Source organism: Neolamprologus brichardi, chromosome 13, assembly GCF_056152115.1.
Source record: "Neolamprologus brichardi isolate AB-2024 chromosome 13, ASM5615211v1, whole genome shotgun sequence".
Taxonomy (NCBI): Eukaryota; Metazoa; Chordata; class Actinopteri; order Cichliformes; family Cichlidae; genus Neolamprologus; species Neolamprologus brichardi.
The window spans coordinates 19,512,704-19,531,640 of NC_142116.1; the positions used below are offsets into that span (position 1 = coordinate 19,512,704).

At 41.7% G+C, this 18,937-nt stretch overlaps 2 protein-coding genes across 2 annotated transcripts; both read right to left on the minus strand.

The window, feature by feature from the left end:
- Positions 1-392: 392 nt before the first annotated feature.
- Positions 393-6,528, minus strand: gtf2a1l (general transcription factor IIA, 1-like). Its single transcript, XM_035912095.2, has 9 exons — positions 6,505-6,528; positions 5,976-6,077; positions 3,857-3,977; positions 3,608-3,657; positions 2,487-2,580; positions 1,898-2,391; positions 904-1,143; positions 602-691; positions 393-500 (listed from the first exon to the last, which is right to left on the minus strand). Exons 1-9 carry the CDS (start codon positions 6,526-6,528, stop codon positions 393-395), a joined length of 1,323 nt encoding a protein of 440 aa, XP_035767988.2.
- A 3,115-nt stretch (positions 6,529-9,643) lies between these two features.
- ston1 (stonin 1) lies at positions 9,644-18,443 on the minus strand. The gene is made up of 4 exons (XM_035912094.2): positions 18,260-18,443; positions 11,589-13,524; positions 9,831-10,033; positions 9,644-9,734 (listed from the first exon to the last, which is right to left on the minus strand). The coding sequence occupies exons 2-4, from the start codon at positions 13,438-13,440 to the stop codon at positions 9,669-9,671; spliced, it is 2,121 nt and encodes a 706-aa protein (XP_035767987.2). The 5' UTR covers positions 13,441-13,524; positions 18,260-18,443; the 3' UTR covers positions 9,644-9,668.
- Between the last annotated feature and the right edge of the window lie 494 nt (positions 18,444-18,937).

The window sequence follows — 18,937 nt, forward strand, 5'->3', positions numbered from 1 at the left end:
CTCGTTAAACGCAGCACAACAGTACAGGTCAGTATATTTGGAGCATAATTAAAGAGACGTGACAATGTTTGAAAATCAAACAGCACGTTTGTTATCCTCAAACAATCATTGGAGGTCAAATAAAAGGTTTACTCTGCTTGTAAAGAATATTTTCACAAAGTGCAATACAACATAAATCCATGCTGTTTGACTCAGTAAACAGTATTTATAAGGAATGCTTTATACAACTGGATGATATAAGTGACTTGTAGCGTTGCTCTGATGATTATCACCAATCTGGCACAGTAGTCACACACTGCTCTGTGAGCCACATTACTACAACTAAGAATTTTAAATTCATTTTTAAATGATAGTTTCTCTTTCCCTGATCTGTTCAGGGGGACTAAGGTTCATTACCACTCTGCTTCCCCAACTGCTTTCGAAAACACGTAGTCCCTGCCGCCATAGCACATCACTCCGTCCTTCAGGTGAAACTTCCAACGGTTCTTACTGCGGTGAATCTGCAAATGTAAAAGCAGTGAGTACAATATTCAGTTAGAATTCAGCACTGGGCTTTGATGAGGTGAAAATAATGGCTAATAAAAAAGAAAGCAGTTCTTACTTTGTCATACTGGCAAACAATGACATTGTCAGTGTCAAAAAGGTCCGGGATGTCTTGCTCAATCACATCGTCCCCTGAATTCAGAGGGTCCTAATCAACAGAGTGCGCAATGGAGGAAACAAATAGTTAAGTTATGCAATCAAGATATGCTCTTTGGAAAACCACCTGCAAAAATATAACTGAAAAATGTAATTTTAGGGAGAAATGCACGAATCTACTGGAGCTCTCCAAAGAAAGTTTTCTTTTAATGGAAAGAAATAAGCCATGACTCATGAAAATGCATTTCAAACTCACTCTCTCACCTCCTCCTCTATGTTAGCGAGTTCATCTGCACCTTCACCGTCGCTGCTGGAGGAGATGCTGTTGCCATCACTGCTTTCATTTCCTTCCTGCAGGGCCTTCATGGCCTCTGCATTGATTATACCCAGAAAGTCATTCTCTTCCAGGGGAACCTCCTCTTCCTCCTCGAGCTCAGAGTTGCCTGCAGGACCATCGAGCTGAACGATGTCTGAGAACTGGCTGTAGCTGCAGTCCAGATCCAACTGAGCATGAATTGCAAGAAGAAACATCACAGTTATGAATTCAGAGAAACCAAACTTATAAAAGGGAGCAACTGTCCTAATAAAATGACTATTGCTTCAGTAATTTAATATCAGAAACATAAAATGTCTCAAATTGACAGCACAGCAATCCGTTTTGTACCGCTAAGGAATTTCAGATTTGAATGCAGACTACATTGATGATTTAGAAGCTTTGGGGAGAGGCTGATAAACTTGATGCTACCTGAATCCAGATGGTAAAATACAAGGTAAACCATTATTTCAAATTAAAGAAAATGGCACTCCAAAATCTGTCTTTTAAAAGTTCAAAATATTGATCAGATCTATCAGAAAAACATTTGAGTCTCTCTTGTGGGTCAAGCATCCCAAATAGTAAAACTGTTACAACCCTCTCCAGCTTACAAACAGCTATATCTTATAAACTTTTCACCACTTTATTAAATCACTTAAAGTGCTCCTAAGAGTCTGATATTTTGTACACATCCCCCCCTTTTTGATTTAATGTGGCAGTACTTTGTGCCAGCCCATTAAATGTTACATAAAATCAGCATAAAACTGCAGCTGTAGTCTTTACTTCAAGCCTATATGCCTTATCCAGCATACAGAGTGATGAGTGCATTTCCCAAAATGTAGAACTACTCTTTAGACAATACACATCCACACTTCAATGACCTGATCTTTTCTATGCCTTATGGTGATATTTGCTATATTAGACTGAGAATTCTTTCCAAATTACCCCAAGAGTTGCTTCAGACTGGCTGTCAGACTCCACAGGAGCTAGCTTCTTTGCCCTTTCTGCTTTTTCTCTCTCCTCCTCAATAACTTCTTTCAGGATGTCATCAATGTCTCTGCTCTGAGCCATCTGTGCCAGAGCCTCCTCTCTTCTGATCTGGTAGTCTAATAACTGAGTGCAAGGTGAGGCGGTCGTGCTGAGGGTAGGTTGTGGATTTGGCTCGTTTTCTTCCTGTGGGAAATCTGGCTCTGTAGACTGCAGGGGAAGGCTGCCCTCCTTACCGGAGGGTAAAATGGTCTTTGGCTGTGTGACAGACTGAGCTGGAACAGAGGATGTTTCTACCTCGTGGGGAGCAATAGGATTTGGTGGGATTGCAGTGGGCTGGGGGACAGAAGCCTCCCTCCATTCAGTGACTTTCTGCATGGCTTGGGTGGCAGGCTGCTGACCCACTGGGGCCTGCGTAACCACAACAGGAACATTGACCTTGTAAAGTTGACCTTAGTGAGGTGATACAAAAGAGTGAAATGTTATTTTGAGAAGCCTGGCCAGGCTGGAAATAAAAACTGATTTAAGCTGTAAAGTCATTCCATACCAGAGGCTGTTTGTAGAGTGACTCCTGCTGGTATCTGCACAGGGTAAGCCAATCCAGCAGGGAGGGAAAAGGTAGCAAGTGTCTCTGAATTGTTCTGAAATAAAACATTATGTTGTGAGGAAAATACAAAGTATATTAAATAGCAGCTTTTGTACAACCACAAAATATAGACTTAATAATTATACACTGTGAGTCGTATCTCTTGAAGTAACTAACAAATACTGAGGTTTGCCTCATTATAAAACCACCTGCAGTTGTGGTCAAAAGTTTACCAACACTCATCATGGGCATAAATATAGTAATTCAGGGCTTTCAGTGATTTCTATGAACTGCTCTTTTTCCAGGTTAGATGATTGAACAGCAGGGTAGCACACAGGGTCCAGCAAAACAGTCCCAGAGCATGATACCACCACCACCACGCTTGACAGCTCGCATGGAGTTCTTAGGAGTTTTTCCTATCTGACTGTGACAGTTTGGGTCTTCTTTCAGGCCTTGGAAAAGTGGTGATGCATCCAGGTAACTTGTATTTGGTTACAATTGTTTGAACTGATGACCTTGGAATCTGAGGTTGTTGAGAAACAGCTCCAGGAGACCTTCAGACTTTCCCCATCTTGTGTAAATCTACAGTTCTTTTTTAGATCTTTACCGAGTTCCTTGGACTTTTCTGAGAATTTGTCAGTGGAGTGGAAATCATTTCAATACTCGAAAAGAGGAACTGTGATAACTAATGAGGAGGGGTTTTTTTGGTTTTCAAATTTAGACATAAAATCAAAGAATTTAGCTTAAGAAAAATAACAATTCAATCATTACAATTTAGATACATTACATTAATAGAACTTTACTATGAAACACCAAACATGTCATCCAAATGAGAAAACTATATTCAGAGGCTGTCAAACTAAAAATATTTTAGGGTGCGTCTGCAGAATCATGTTATAAAAGGTGGAGATAGGCAGCGGAAGAACAAGCTAAATATTGGTCCCAGTATGATTACCTTCTTTCATGGTGCAAGATAAGACCTTGGAGGACTGCCTCTCTGAGTGCCTTTCAAGTCATGTGCATCCCTCGTGCAAATAATTATTACACGTTATGGAGGTGATGTAAATCTCAATCACACTTGCCTTGACCGGGAAGCTGCGGATATTCTGATTTCCGGGGATTACAACTGAGGCTGAAAGAAATATTACCAAAAAAAAGTGAGTGGCTACTGTGTACATATTAGACAAAAAGCCATTCAAATTAAATTTATTGTGCTTTGTCTTCATTTAAGATCCCCCCTACCTGTAATATTCAAGGTACAAAGCTTGCAGCTGTATTAATTACAAGAAGAGTGAAGGTGCTTCTTTTGTTGGTGAGCAATTTAAGCTTACCGGTGAGCTCTTGATCACTCTGAGTGTAGCTGGCAGGAAGCTGGAGCACAAAGTTGGATGGGTTGGTGTTTTTCCTTAAGCCTTCCATTGCTTTTGACTGCATCACTTTTGACTCCCAGAGCTGAACAGCAGAAGACACAGCAGTATGTCTTCCAGGTATGGTCAGTGTTGGGTAAGTTACTTTAAAAAAGTAACTTAGTTACATATTAGTTACTTCTATCAAAAGTAACTCAGTTACTTCAAGTTACTCGTTACTTTCAAAGTAACTAGTTACTAGGGAAAGTAACTTTGGTTTTACTCAGAATTCTCTTGTTAATGTGTTGCTTCGACAACTTTGCCAGTCTTCTAGCTTGCTTACTTGCCACAAGTGCACTGTGCCACCTACCAATAGAAAGGAAAAGATAATGTGCACATTTCCACGAGAGAAATCCCATGCCTGGACCGTCATTGACCGCTGCCATGATTCTAGCCTACGTCACAGCGTCATGTGTGCCTTTTACATCCAACACAAAAACTGCAGTCGTGATGCTTTGATTGTACTCAACTTACTGTACTGTAACTCGGAAATTCTGCCTTCTGAATAGGAAGATGTAGGTAACACCAGACTGCAGATGAGCTGCATACAGGGCTGGACTGGGACTAAAAAATCGGCCCGGGCATTTTGACTAGAGACTGGCCCACCATTATAGGAAAAATCATAAAGCCTTTGAATGAAAACAAACGCTGTTGTAACAGTGATGTTCACTGTTTTGATGGTATATATGCATCAATCGTTTGTTGTAAGATTGAGATAATTATTTTTTAAAAGCTAGACATTTTAAATGAGAATAAGAAAGAAAAGTATTTCTTTGTGCCCACCTCTCCGTGTTAATGCCCTACCTGCCCCCCTGGCAAAACTTTGCTAGATCCGCACCTGCACAGTTACCAGCTGTCAACTACCTAAAAAGGATCCTGGGGTTATCTGTCTCTCAGAAACAGTTCATAACTTCCCTTCAACTCATTTATGTCACCTAAAAGGTAAACCTGTTTCTCCATCACCTGTTCAGCTCTGATGATTCAGTAAGGACATCTCCTGGTTTCATCTTCATGTTTCCCTCTCACCAGATAACCAAACCGATATCATGACCAGCAGCTTTTTTGCAGCTGTGGCTCCAGCAAACATCAGCTGATACTAGAAATTAATATTAAATCAATTCTAACAACAGCTGATCAAGCTTAAAAGTGCTGCTGTTGTTTAGCGCGACATCGGCTGGTTTCCTATTTCTGGCGCAAAGTGGGCGATAAACAAACAAGAGAGCCGATCAGCTGATTATTGATCAGTTTTCATGATTGAAGTAGAAACGGGAGAGGGAGGGGGGAGAATGAAAGAAGAAGAGGCAGCTGTGCAGCGTAAAGACAGGATATCTCCAGCTTTGTGTCTTTTTCATTGTAGCTGAAGTCCGGGACAAACTGTTCCTTTTCACCTCAATAAGAAACGCGTAATATTTTCTCTGAATACCAGACGGGACGGTTGGCAACTCTAATAACTTATGAACAAAATAAAGTTCAACATCATTAACTTCATAGCACCCACCCAGCTGTATAGAAACTCCGTCATGCTAGCTAGTACACAGTACGGAAAAAGTCAGAATAACGAAAATAAACTCCACCTAAACTTGGTTTATATCTGACCCAGATAGACTGCAGGTCATAACTTCTTACCTGAAGTTCAGTTCACACTTGGACCGGCGGCCGCCTCGGGTCTCTTTTCCTTCTGCGTCCCCTTTCCCTCATCCACCTGCTGCCTCCACCACTTGCCAATGTTACAGAATCTGTGGAAGCTCCGCGATAGCCACCACACGAAGTAACGAGTAACGACCCTATCTAAATCCCAGTAACGACTAACGCGTTCCTGATTTTGGCATAATAACTAGTTACCGTGCTCGTTACCACAATAATAACGTAGTTACTGTAACGCGTTACTTAATAACGCGTTAGTCCCAACACTGGGTATGGTGCACACTCCCTCACTAGATGGATTAACTTTGCTGTCACTGACAACTTGAGTCAAGAGTGCATTATATTTATGCTTTTAGGAAATAATAAATAGCGGTAGTTGTGCAGGGTTATTTAAACTCACATGTCTTAAATCATCCAGGACGCGGTCTTCAACTCCTTCATCCAAGAAGAGCTCTCTCACGCTGTCAATCACGTCATCGATTATGGACAAGTAGAGCTTGGCCTGAAGTTGTTTACGAAAGAGCAAGTCAGAGGGTGTCGGTGGTTAAAAATCCTTCACAGAAACTAGTTATGGATGTTTTCATAACAAGTCAAAAGCGATTTAAACACTGTTTTCTGTGCCTCAGTGCTGGAATATATAGACCCGAGGTGGTTTTCTAAGCATATCAACGCCACTCTTCAATCCGGGTGACATAAACAGGCGAGACAAATCTGCCATTTGTCATAACAAACGCACTATTGCACACCTTACTGAGCATCCCTGCAGATATATTCAAGTAAAAAAAGTAGTAAAACAATATTATGAGCAGGCTTCTTATTGGACAAAAATCTAGCTGATCTTACTGCCTTTTGCTTGTTGAGCGCATTAATCTAACTCACAGTTTTGCGATCAGTTTGACCCGATTAACTAAAACGGTTCCGTTTCTTACCACTGGGCCTGTGTCGGTCAGCATCCTTGGAGAATGACTGGGGAACTTTCACACTAGACTTCTACCCATTTAGAAACATAATAGACAATTAACTGTGACTAAGTCGCATTGTTTTACACGAGGCATGCACGCGCAGGTGACCGCAATCAGCATCAGGCGCGCAGACAGGTGCGTTGTTTTTTCAGGAGGGGAAAGTGATTGATTTAAAAATGTGATTTCAGTTTCTTGCTTCAAACAAGATGAAGGTTCAGGGCTTCCTAAGTGCACTTGTCATATTAGAGGTTTATTTCAGTGGAGGTGGGTTGAGGGGCTGGTGGCTGCTGGACCTCAAATAGCATGTTTTATGGCAACAACTCCAAAATCTGAGCACCCTGTCCAACACTAATAACCTCTTCTTCCTCTAGTTTCCTGGTTACTTTCAGTAGAAAAGTTACACAGCTGGCACAGTGCTGGGAAATCAGTGCACTTTTCCTGATCCCAGGAGTGCACAATGCCGGTAGTTAAAAATATTCCACCCTTTACAAAACACTGTTTGAACTTGCTGTTCAATAGATTCAGAGCAGCAGCGGGAGCCGTGACCCCTGCTTCTTGCAAGTTGTCTGTTTTGGCGATGCTGGGACTCTTTCAACACTGTTGGTTGACAGCTCTGATGAGGATGAGAGCGATGCAGCTGAAAAGCAGCAACACGAGACACCCTTGTGGATACTGCAGTTGCTGGAAGTAAACAGGCAGTTTAGCTGTCACTTCACTACAAAGCTTCTGTGGACTCACATAGAGCCCTCACCTGAACTGTAAGAAAATAAAGGCCCTGTTTCCACATTGATATGAGGCAGTGCTGCATTAGCTCTCCGATGAGCTTTTTTTTTTTTTTACCTTAGACAAAGAAAGTATGGTGTAATTTAAACTTGAGACTGGATTTATTCAGTGGAAAACCTCTATTCAGGCAGGCAGTGTTGTGACGGTTAAACAATGCTCACTAAGGGATCCAAAGTGTGCCAATGAAATAAAAACATACCATTACACCACAAACACCTCCTCTGCACCCATGCAGACTCCTCAGACCATGCAAAGTTTTTCCAATCTTCTGTTGAGCCTGTGAAAATTGTACTCTTAACTTTTCACAACTGTCCTTAGCTGACAGGAGTAGTACCTGGTATGGTCTTCTGCGGTCATCCACTAATTGCAAGGAGCTTGGTAGTTTGATCCGTGGCTGATCCAGTGTGAGATACTTAAGCCCAAGTTGTTCTCCACATGTTCATCAGCATGTGAATGAGCTTAATAAAATGGGTGGATGATATAAAGTGCTTTGAAGCACAGGCAAAGTAGAAAAGCACAGTTTAAGATCCAGTCCATTCACCATTCTTCTGCACACGTTGGTTGTAAATAGTCGTTAATTTAGATGCTGTTGCCTTCTTATCAAAGAATGGGGCAATTCTTCCTTGACCTGTGGTATCAACAAACCATATTGACCCAGGGAACTGCCACTCACTTTTTTAGACCATTTTCTATGAACTCCAGAGATGGTTTTATAGAAAAATCTCACTAGATCAGCGGTTTGTGAACTATTCAGAGCAGCTCATCAGGCACCAACAACCGTACCACATTCAAAGTCACATAAATCACCTTGCTTAGTGTGAACATGCCTCAGCACACTGAGTTGCTGTCATGTGATTGGCTTAGACATTTGCATTAAGGAGTTGAACAATTGTACCTAACAAAGAGAGTGTATATTTTAAGACTATACTTAAGTTATGATTGTCAGTGACAAAATTTGTCAAAAAAAATCATAACTGGACTTTAAGTGTTCCTGAAGGGCAGTAAAACTCATTTTACAGATTTAAGAAGAACATGTTTTCTTTTAAAGAGGGAGAGACTTAATAGATTGCACGTTGAGGCATTGGTTGAGAATGACTCATAAACACAGATGCCCTTATAAAGCATACTGCACAATAAAACACCAGCAGTGTAGTGAAACAATACTGAAACTTACTGACTTCTCTCTGTCTGTACCGGCGTTCTGAGCAACTTCATGCAGCTGCCTGCAGCAGTTTATCATGCCCTACAAATCATACGTCTCAGCAAAAGCCTGCAGTGATGGGAAGCATTTAATTTTCACACTGTTTTGAATCTTAGTGAGGTGCAGGCTTATAACTGCTCTGCCCCCGTGTTGAGTAAATTACCAAGTGTGGAGAAAAAACGAGTGCGAGATAACAGCTGTGAAAGAAGTACTACCATGACTCATTCTGGTTTAATTGCTTTTTCTTTTTTACTTTTGATGTATATAATATCCAGCTTAAGCCAGGTACTTCATACATAAAAGTTATCAATAAACACCTTTTTGTTCAGTATGGCCCTTCACCCCCCTTTTTTTTTTTTATTATCATATATAAACCCGATTCACAACCCAGAGAGCAGAAAGATACAGAATTGATTTGTTTAAATAAAATTACAGTCCTCCAACACAACACAACCTCAGTCAAAGGGTCCGCTCAAGATAAACAATACTTTTGTTGCTTGAGACAAAAAGAAATCTCACTTTATATATTATCAGTACCCAATATATGTTGTGATGTTACCTAAACATCACTATTCTTTAAACACAACAATCCAACATTTTTGTGCCATTTCCACAAAGATTTTGTACAAATAAAAGAAATTCAAAGTATGCCAACTTTAAATATAGATGGACAACACAGCAGCACCACCCGTAGCATCGGTTGATATTTAACCTCTCTCTAAAGTAATGATCTCAAAAGGCCATTACTTAAGTTGCTTATATTACACAACGTGTTTGGCGTGCATTTATTAACTGATGTTGATAATTCTGGAGGACAGTGCAGATATTGCAGATGCAAGCGTAATCGTATAAGCTGTAAATCTCATACAATTTATAAATCTATTAAATGTAAAGTGCTAGGTATAAGGACTGTGTTAAATTGTTTATTAGGGCTAAACAAGTTCAGTCTCAGTTAAAAGGATATAAAAATCATAGAACCTCCATCAGAAATGCTACCAAGCTGCATCATTTTATGAATTCTAAAACCAGATATAAGCAGAAAGTCTCGCTTCACCCTGTTATTTTTAATATCCCTTCACCTTTAAGAAGATTTTGAAAATCATTTTAGACCAAAAGAATAACTTCCTCTAGTAAGTGTCTTTAATCATCATTGCGTCATACAGCCAGACTGCCTCTGTGACTCTGTTTCAATCCATTTCTTTTCCACTTCCACCTAAAAAAGAAAAAAAAAGTTAGTTCCAATAAATTTAAAAAAAATCTATCCACAATTAAGCACAGATGACGATATTTTTCCGCTGAAGCATCTCACCTGACAGTGATAGCGCGTCCAACTGGTCACATGTTTCTGTGGCTGGATGTCATTCACAGTGCCCAAGGATTTAACCCTGGTCTGTGACACAACCGCGCCCACAATTTCACATTCCATCGTGACAAAAGGGTACCAGTCATTTGGGATCTCCTGATCAGATCCCAGCTCCAGTTTGCAGGAAAACGAGTGGGGATGATCCAAGGCTGCAAAGCAGGACAGAAAGGTCACTTGCAGCTGTCGTCTTACATCGCAGCACGACAAACATACTGTGCACAGGCAGAAGGAGGCAAGAGTAAAAAGCAGTATGAGAAAAGGATGTGTAAGGCTAAATGTTAAGGGGGACCTATCACGCTCCTCATTATTTCTGTCACTTATGTACTGTTAAAGTAGTCTCAGATTAAACATGGCTACACTTTCAAATAATGAGGTCAATGTATGTGTAAAGCTTCAGTCTGCACCAAATACTCTTTTTAACTGTTGTCATATCTCGTCTCACAGAGCCCTGGCTGTGGACATTAAAGTTAAAGCTGCTGTTCAAACCTTCTGTTTACAAGGAGCAGCCAATCATAAGAAAGCTAGCTAAAAGGGTCGGAAACAGCATGTTTCAGACTTTGCACCAATGAAGCATGTACCGTAATTGTCGGGCTATAAGCCGATACTTTTTGCACAAGCTTTGAACCCTGCGGCTTTTAGTCAGGTGCGGCCTTTCTATGGATTGTCCATGATTTTTCTCATATCGTAAGACGATTTGTTTTGTTTGTTCCGCTGTTGTACGGCACTACGTTGCCTGGCGGAAGGATCGGGGTTCGAGAGTGGTATGTTCGTTGTCCGCCAGGCAACGTAGTGCCGTACGAAGTAGCGCGAAAAACAAACTTCAAAGTAGCGCTACCCGTTCAGTGGGAGGCGTGGATGATGAGCGGCGATAAACTTGCGAAAAGCAAGTTAGGCCCAACTCCACCAGTGGATTCTGACGGCGTGGAAAAGTGTGAAAACATCCACGATCACCAACAGATTTCGAAGGACTGGACTGCTGCATGATGGAGAGGAGGACACCGCCACGGCCCTTCAGAGGGTGTTCAACTCTGACACTGACAACGAGGATTTCTTTGGTTTTGAAAGTGACAACGAAGGAGAGAAGCGGAGAGTGGATGACGAAGCCACCCTGAGCCTGTTCGTTTCCGACACTGGAGAAGAGGACTTTGGTGGTTTTAGTGCGCAGGAAGAAGAGAAAGATGGTGGTGAATGACTGACTTTTCTTCTTGTTAAAGCCGTGTCACTGCACCTGAGCCTAAAAGGTAGTCCAAATCTATTTTTCTGGTGTGCTGTAGGTTATTGTTATGTACTACATTTGTTACTCATTTATGAAGCACAGTACATGTTTCATATTTGTAATTACCGCTACTTGTGCATATACCTAAAAAATTATTCAAATATGTACCCATAACTTGTTTTTCAAAATATTAATAAAAGGGGTGTGTCTCCAAACAGCCATCTCTTTCCTGACAATTCCCTTTGTGCATATTCTCTTACATATGATAAGTCAACATTGAAACACCTGCGGCTTTTAGTCAGGTGCGGCTAATGTATGTACAAAACAGGATTTTCCCCTGATTTTAGCTTGTGCGGCTAATATTCAGGTGCACTTTGTAGTCCGGGAAATACGGTAATCACAGAAAACTATTCAAATTTAGAGAGCTTAAAACTATATACAGCTGGAAAAGTGCAACAGGTTCCTTTTTGACCTGTCATAAGCGTTACCCATATTCTTTGCAGGCAGTCTGTCGATCCTCCACACGATCGCCGAATATACATTCTCGTACTTGACGGTGCCGATCGACACCTGCATGACAGGCTGTGAATCTGCAGCGGTGACTGAGCCCAAGCAGGCATTTCTGTTCATGCGGGCCTTTAAAGACCTCTGTCGCAGTAAGGCCACCGTCTGTGTCACTTTGACCCAGTCGCCTGGCACCGGAACGCGGATCACAACGTTCTCACACAGCGGGTAGTGAGTGTCAGACTCCCTCATGCAAGAAAGGAATGTGGTTGACATGTTGAGAAAGGCCTGGAGCTCCACGTAGGCACCTTGAACCGTTACTGTAGCTTTGATTGAGAAGGGAATTTCAGTGCAACCCAGGACCCTTGTTTTGTAGCGCATCAGCTCCACTCTGCATGCATCAGGAGGCAAAAACTTGATCAGTCGCGACCTCTGAAACTCTGTCTCGTTCACGCATTTGTGGAAATGGTAGCCTGCAATCTCCATCCAGAGTTCACTGGCCTCCTCTGAGCCATAGCTGGAGTCAAAGTGCAGCAGCCCGAGGTCATTAAGGGCAAGAAAACAGTCTCCTAGTCCATCCAGAAAAGCAAGACAGTGAATCTGGGTGAAGGCTGTTTGCTCCATTACGCCCCCACACTTATCTAGCTGTATCCAGATGTGATCGGTGATCTGCAGCGACAGCTCCTGTTCCTCGTAGTGCCGCCTCTGCTGGTGGGGGACACTCAGTTTGAAGATCTCCTCCTCCATGGAGACCACTAGGTCCTCGATCTCATCGTGCACCGTGGAGCCAAACTTGAGGAGCTGCTCTACCTCAGCTTCGTGACTAACCTCGAACTTTGGGTGAAAGCGCTTCTTTTCTGTGTAGGAGAAATGTTCCACCTTGACTGTGAGGACTTTGCGGGGCTCGCTGTAGCTTTCCAGTTTAAGATCCGAGAGCCTGCAGTGAGGGAGAAGCTGAAATTCCTTGAATGGCTTCTCAAGGCCTTTCTCATAGAACATCTGTAGCACACCTCCCGGCAACAAGCGGAGATAGATCGGTCCCCACTGACGCGAGGACATGCGGTTCTTTTTTTCAGGAATCCTGAGCATGATAGACCAACCGTCTCTCTTCTGACTACGAAACAAACCGCGAGGCGCAAACTGAGATGTACCTTCACTTAACACCTCACTTTTGCAACTTAGCCGCCTCTGCCCTTCTTTGTCGGTCTCTGTCTGGCTGTCGATTTTCGTATTTAGGCCTTCCAGTTTGTTGCAAACAACAGAGAAGGAAAGCTGGTCACGCTGAGGCTCACTGCCATCTTTGGTCCGTATAAAGAAACGTGGAAGGCTGTTGTCCGATTCAGAGTCTGAGGAGGAGCTACCCGCATCCGTATTTAGTCTAGGTCCATCCCAGAACGGGTTAAAGTGTCCTGAATTCCCCTTGAAAGAAGGGAAAGGGCTTGGCCCATCTGATGTTTGATTCAGGGCCTGTGGTGCAGGAGAGAAAACAGAGGTGGTAACTGGGCTGGAAAAACTCCTTGAGGAGGCCTTCTTGTCCCATGTTTTGGAGTAAAATGGGGACGCGCTGCTAGGAACCCCACCTTCAGGAGTGCAAAACGGTGTGCTACATGGTACACAGGAACTTCCGCTAAGACTTGAGTGACTTTGAGGCGATTCCAGGGAACTACTAAAGCTCCAGGAAGTATCTTTGATTGGAGGAAGCACTAATTTCAGGCCGTTGGGACGCGGCACTGATGCTTTGATAAGTCCTGGGGACTGCAGAGGCTTCTGAGGTGACGAGAGCGGTGTGCTGTCATCTTCAAACGTGACCCAGTTTGAGTGATTTGTGGAGCACATGGCCAAAGAGGTCTGCAGACCGGTTCAAAACGACAGCTCCTCCTTTGTTGGATTAACTGTCCCCGAATTCAAAAGTCTTCTTCTCTGTTAGAAGAAAAAGAAAGAGAAGAATGAGACACTATTGACCCAAGTTCAAATGTAAAACTAATTTAGATCAAATCTCTAAAGTCAGCTCCCATCTCAAAGCACGAACAACTGAAACCTTTGCTATCGGTACAAGAGAGAGCCCTCGAGGACATAAATAAAACATGTCTTTAAAGTACTCCATTAAAGCTTAATCAACACCTGACCCGGAACAAGTTCATTTCTGTTTCTGTTTTCTCCATTACAATTACCTAAGGTTCGCTGACGTGACAGCTGAATAAGCATTCTGCAGCCCAGTGTTGGCGAAGAGGGAGTCGAATTTCTCACACCACAGATTTATTTTTTATAGACATTTATTAACTGAAAACTCTCAGAAGTAATTCCATCATAGAACATGAAAACTCATTCCCAGAGTTTTATCTTTTAGCTATAAAGATGAGGACTAAAGGAATGGTGACAGGAGACTGCAGGGAATTCTTGCACTGACAGATTCGCCTTTACACCGGTAATTATAACAGGGATTTCATGCATGTTTATGCAACTTCAATAAACTCACTCACTCTCACACATAGACCACCTCCTTCATTTAGATCAGTTGTGCAAGCAATACAAGAAATGATACAGTCTTTATTCTTCTAACAATATCCCAATACAAAGTGTCAGCCTGAGAAATGGGTGAAGAAATCTGTTCTTCTTAGTCAAAATAGCAAGATTTTGGAAAGCTGTCAATGCAAACCAAACACTGTATCGCGGTTTCTCAAAGGATTTTTAGAATCTCTCTCTTTCTGTAGCTCAGAATTTTTTTTTAAATGCATAGAGGATAAAGCAAAAGACTTCAGAGATGTGGCAGTTCAAAGCTGCTGCAATGTAAAAAGGTGTATTTTAGACCTGCTGTGCTGTCTAAATATTTCAAAGCCAGCGTGCTCCAAATTGTGTGGGAGAAAAGTTAGCCATGGCAGAAAAAGTCCAGCCTCGTTAAAAAACCATGAGGTCAGATGAGAGAAGCAGGTACACTGGGGCTCATCTAGTTCCACAGGAGGCCTCAAAAAGGGACAAAGTGTGCATGGCATCTTTATGGTGGATGGTATTTTAATATATGAATGAGATATTGAAAAAGAATGGCGATATTGCTAAACAGGAATGACGTTCAGGCTAATCTGCCAGCGGTTAGAGAGTAAACATGTTTTAATCTTTATACGATCTCGCAGTTAATTTTCCAGCTACTCAATCACAATCTGCCTTTTGATGTGCTGGCAGTTCAGCTCTCAGTAATATCCGGCTCAGTGAAGCCCCCTTACAAAATACAGACGCTTCATCTTCCCATAAAAAAAAAAAAGGGGGGGGGGGACAGAAAGCCTCAATTACAGGCTCCCTCCTCGCTCCAAGACGCAGCCATGACTTGCATGGAGGAGACATTGAGTGGAAAGTTCCTCTTGCTACAAATAAACAGGGAAGTGTTTTGTGTGAGTAAGGGAGGGTGTTCTGATTCAGAGGAGTGGACTGACAACTCTTCAGTCAAACAGTGAAGAACATCTTTCTAATGAGAGGATGTTTGCGAGGTTTTACGCAGACGTTTCCACAAGCTCATCCGTCTCTCCAACTTATAGAATCCATCTGCTTCGATTCACAGAGGAGGAGGAAATCTCCACAGGGGGTTACTGACAGTCTTTCAGACTCATTTCCAAGCCAGCCATCTCTTCCTGGGCTCTCCAGCAGGCAATACAGAAATGAGACTCTGCTAAATCAACAGAGGACAAAAGAATACATTCCACACATTCCTCTGGGACAAGCCGCTTTGCACACAGGAAATAGCAGGCTGCTGTATTCGTGTGAACTGACAACAAATATTATCTTAATGTCAGTTTATCACACTTCAAAAATCCGCCAGTTCTACAGGTCGTAAATTTGGATTGGTCTGATTATTTATTACTGCCAAAGCGCGGCGAAAAGAAAGAGACTGGGGATTAAGAGAGCCTTATGAAACTAATTATGTACTTTAAAAACATAAAAACAAGTCGGAACTACCATGAGGATTTTTACACTGATTTATTATTGTCTCGAGACTTAAGATGACCTCATCAGATTTCTACCAGCTAAAAACCAATGCAAAGTTAAGGCCTGTAATTCTGCAGGGCAACATCAGGCTCCCTGTACAGGTTGGTTTGCATTTAAATTACAGCCCTGCAGTTATGACAAACAGCCAGCAAAGACCATCCGGCTTCTCAAGTTTATCATTACTGATCATTACTGTAGTTATTTAAATTGCTTGCTAAACCAAGGGTAGGCAAAAAAAAAAAAAAAAAGTTGCGCACCTCATGGACATTAACAAGGTCTAATGCTGCTTAACCACAGCTATTTGGCCTCGCTAGTTGCTGAAAATGTAAGCTTTAAAAGGCGCCAGTTGTGCAGAGCATTTTGATATTGGTTTTTTCAAAGCTGCATGGGATGATGAATACACGCGCTAACAGATCAGCTGGCAGATAGTGGAAAAATTAGGCATGGAGCATGAGAACATGCAATCCACAAAGGGGAACAGCCATGAAACTACTGAAAATAGTATTGCTTATATGGTTAATTACTGATAAATGATGACTGAGTGGAAAGTCTTGTGGTTCAACAATAAAACTGCTGAATTTGGAAAAAAAAAAATAAAACACACACAGATACAGACAGACACACACACACACACACACACACACACACACACACACACACCAGGGCTTGAACTCAGCAGACAGATGCTTCCTGATTAAAGAAGACACTTTCCTGCTGGATTCTCTGGCCACTTCCTGTACATTCACACTACAGCCTGGAATATTTTTCCTTCGAAATAAAACGTGTATATATAAATAAACAAAATAAGACACACTTTAAAATGAGAGGGCAGGCTGCTACCATTGTAACCACAATGAGAGCATGGACTAGTGCAGAGCTGAAAATGTGATGACCCATTTCCAGTGGCAGCAGTGGCATCGTGTGCAAAGTGAGCTCCCATTAACACAAAGCACAGGAGCGAGCGTGGGTGCCGCAGCTCTTTTTGTCTCCTCACACGTTGAATGAATCGGTGTTATGTTAGTTATACACTTTAATCCCGGGATTCCCTGCCGCATTTATTGTGGAGATTTGTTCCAGTTCAGACAAGCATGACTGGGAACAGAATGAGGAGGAATGAATGGGGGATGTTTGTGGATGTAGTTTACTCATTTAATTATGCTTTCCTTTCATCTGGAATGAAGGGATAAACTATTATAAACTTGTGCTTAAAGTATGAAAACAAATAATAGAATAAATTAAAATGTATAGATATTAGTTTTAGTACACATTCAGCTGTCACGTCTCTAGTACAGGGTTGACAAACATAAGCCCCACAGGCCAGAATTGGCCTGGAAAAGACTCAAATCTATCCCACTGAACTGCTTTGGAAAATGTAAAAGACAGCATACATTTTGAACTTTTTTTTTTAAACTGCATTTTCATTGGTTTTACAGCTTTTCCTACTGATAATGACCCCCTCCGTTACTCCTAAGTAATGAATAAACCACTCAATAAAGGAAAAACCCCATTTTTTCCCCACAATCTACTATAGAAATTTCACAGTGAGTCCACAAGGAAACAAATACTGTGAATTAACAAAAACTTTCTGAGCAAAAGCAACCAAAACCTTTTATTTAATTTTACACCTTCATTTCTTACACGTAAGCAAAAAAAGACATGCTAACAGATCCCTTTCATTACCTAGAGCAGCATTTTTTTTCTCCTCAATCTGGCATGTCCTGTTTAAACTGTACTTCTTATTCTTATATTAAAATATCTCAGAGATTAAATGTATAGTTAAACAGTTTCTTTCCCCTTCAAATCAAAGCGGGCTGTATGTGGCTTACACTGTAAAATGAGTTGGAAATCCCTGTATCAAGTACATTTCACTTGTCCAAATTCGTTTAAATGCATTTATTTTTATAAATTGTACTAAACGGGAAGATTTACATGTAATCAAAATACTTGTAAAATGAGTTTAACATTCCTGCTGTAGCAGCTTTGATTGCTACTAGAGGCAGTTATCTAATGTTAGTTGACTATGATTAGGCTATTTTACTGTCTTTATGACTCTCGCACTGGTCCCTTCACTGCTAAAGTAGCTGCAGTCCAGCGAAAGTTACAAAATCTCACATTTAGTAAACTTATTTAAAGTTTCCTGTATTGAAAAAGGCTACACATTTCCTATTAATATCTACATGCGCAGATAAACTGTATGCCTCCTGTTAAATCACACTTATTTGATACACTGTTTCATTGTCACACCCAGCGCGCGGTCAGTTGGCTGCCAGACACAAACACTAGTTGCTGGAAAACAACATTTCTTTTCGCCCCATGGCAACTCAAGACTGGACACACAAAACAGTACCACGCATGCTGTCATCCACAACAGAGCCAGGCCCGCGTCCCGGACAGAGAGGCCCAATCCTGGGATAAAGCTCCGCGCCTTTTGTTTTGACGCACGAGCTCGAAGGAGTAAAGTTGTCACCATGAGTTTACTTTTATCGTGCTCTGGCTTTGCGCACTTTTAAGTGAGCACCACACGCGCCAGTCACTCTCGACCGAGCGACGACACGACAGCACACCGGGTCGACACTTACAAAAAAAAAAGAGTGCACTAAAACAGTTTATTTGGTTTTTACAACGTGACCTGAACTAAACACAGCTCCCTGAGTGCAAGCGAAAAGGAAAACATACTCACAAACTTAGCAGCAGCAACAGTGACTAATTCAGGCCATGACTTTTTGTTGCTTTGTTTTTTGTTTTGTTTTTTGATGGACACGTCTGAACTCCGACGTCGGCCCGGTCCTGATCAAAATGGCAGAGTGTAAATCCTGGGAGTTTGCACAGCCTAGCGCTTCCCCCTCCCGAGTTCAGACTGATGGTTGTCTTCCGACGGGACACTGTGGGACTGAACACAGCAGTGCTGCGTTCACAGCGGTGGGACACATCAGAACATTGGCTATTTCTGGACATACGTTAACTTACTAAGTTCACGTTTCGACAAATTAATGTTAATATGCTCACTCAGTAACTATCAGAGTTCAGATACGGTTGACAATGTTTCAAAGCTAACCATAAACATAGCACTCAACTGCCACATTTATATAAAGTGTGTCATTACAACCTTTGGCCTTGTGATAGCGTTTATTCAGTTTAGCAAAAGATTAAAAAAATAATTTTAAAAAAGAAGAAAAGACAAGTGGATCATTATTTTATCACACAAAAAAAGAGAATCTCGTTCCCTTTCACCGCTGTTTACAAAACAAAAGCACGTAAAAACTCAAGTTGTATAAAACACACAACTTCAAGCAGGGTGTTTAAATCGCCTAACTTTAAAGTAATGTAAATGCCTTTGGTATTATGTATAGTAATTCTG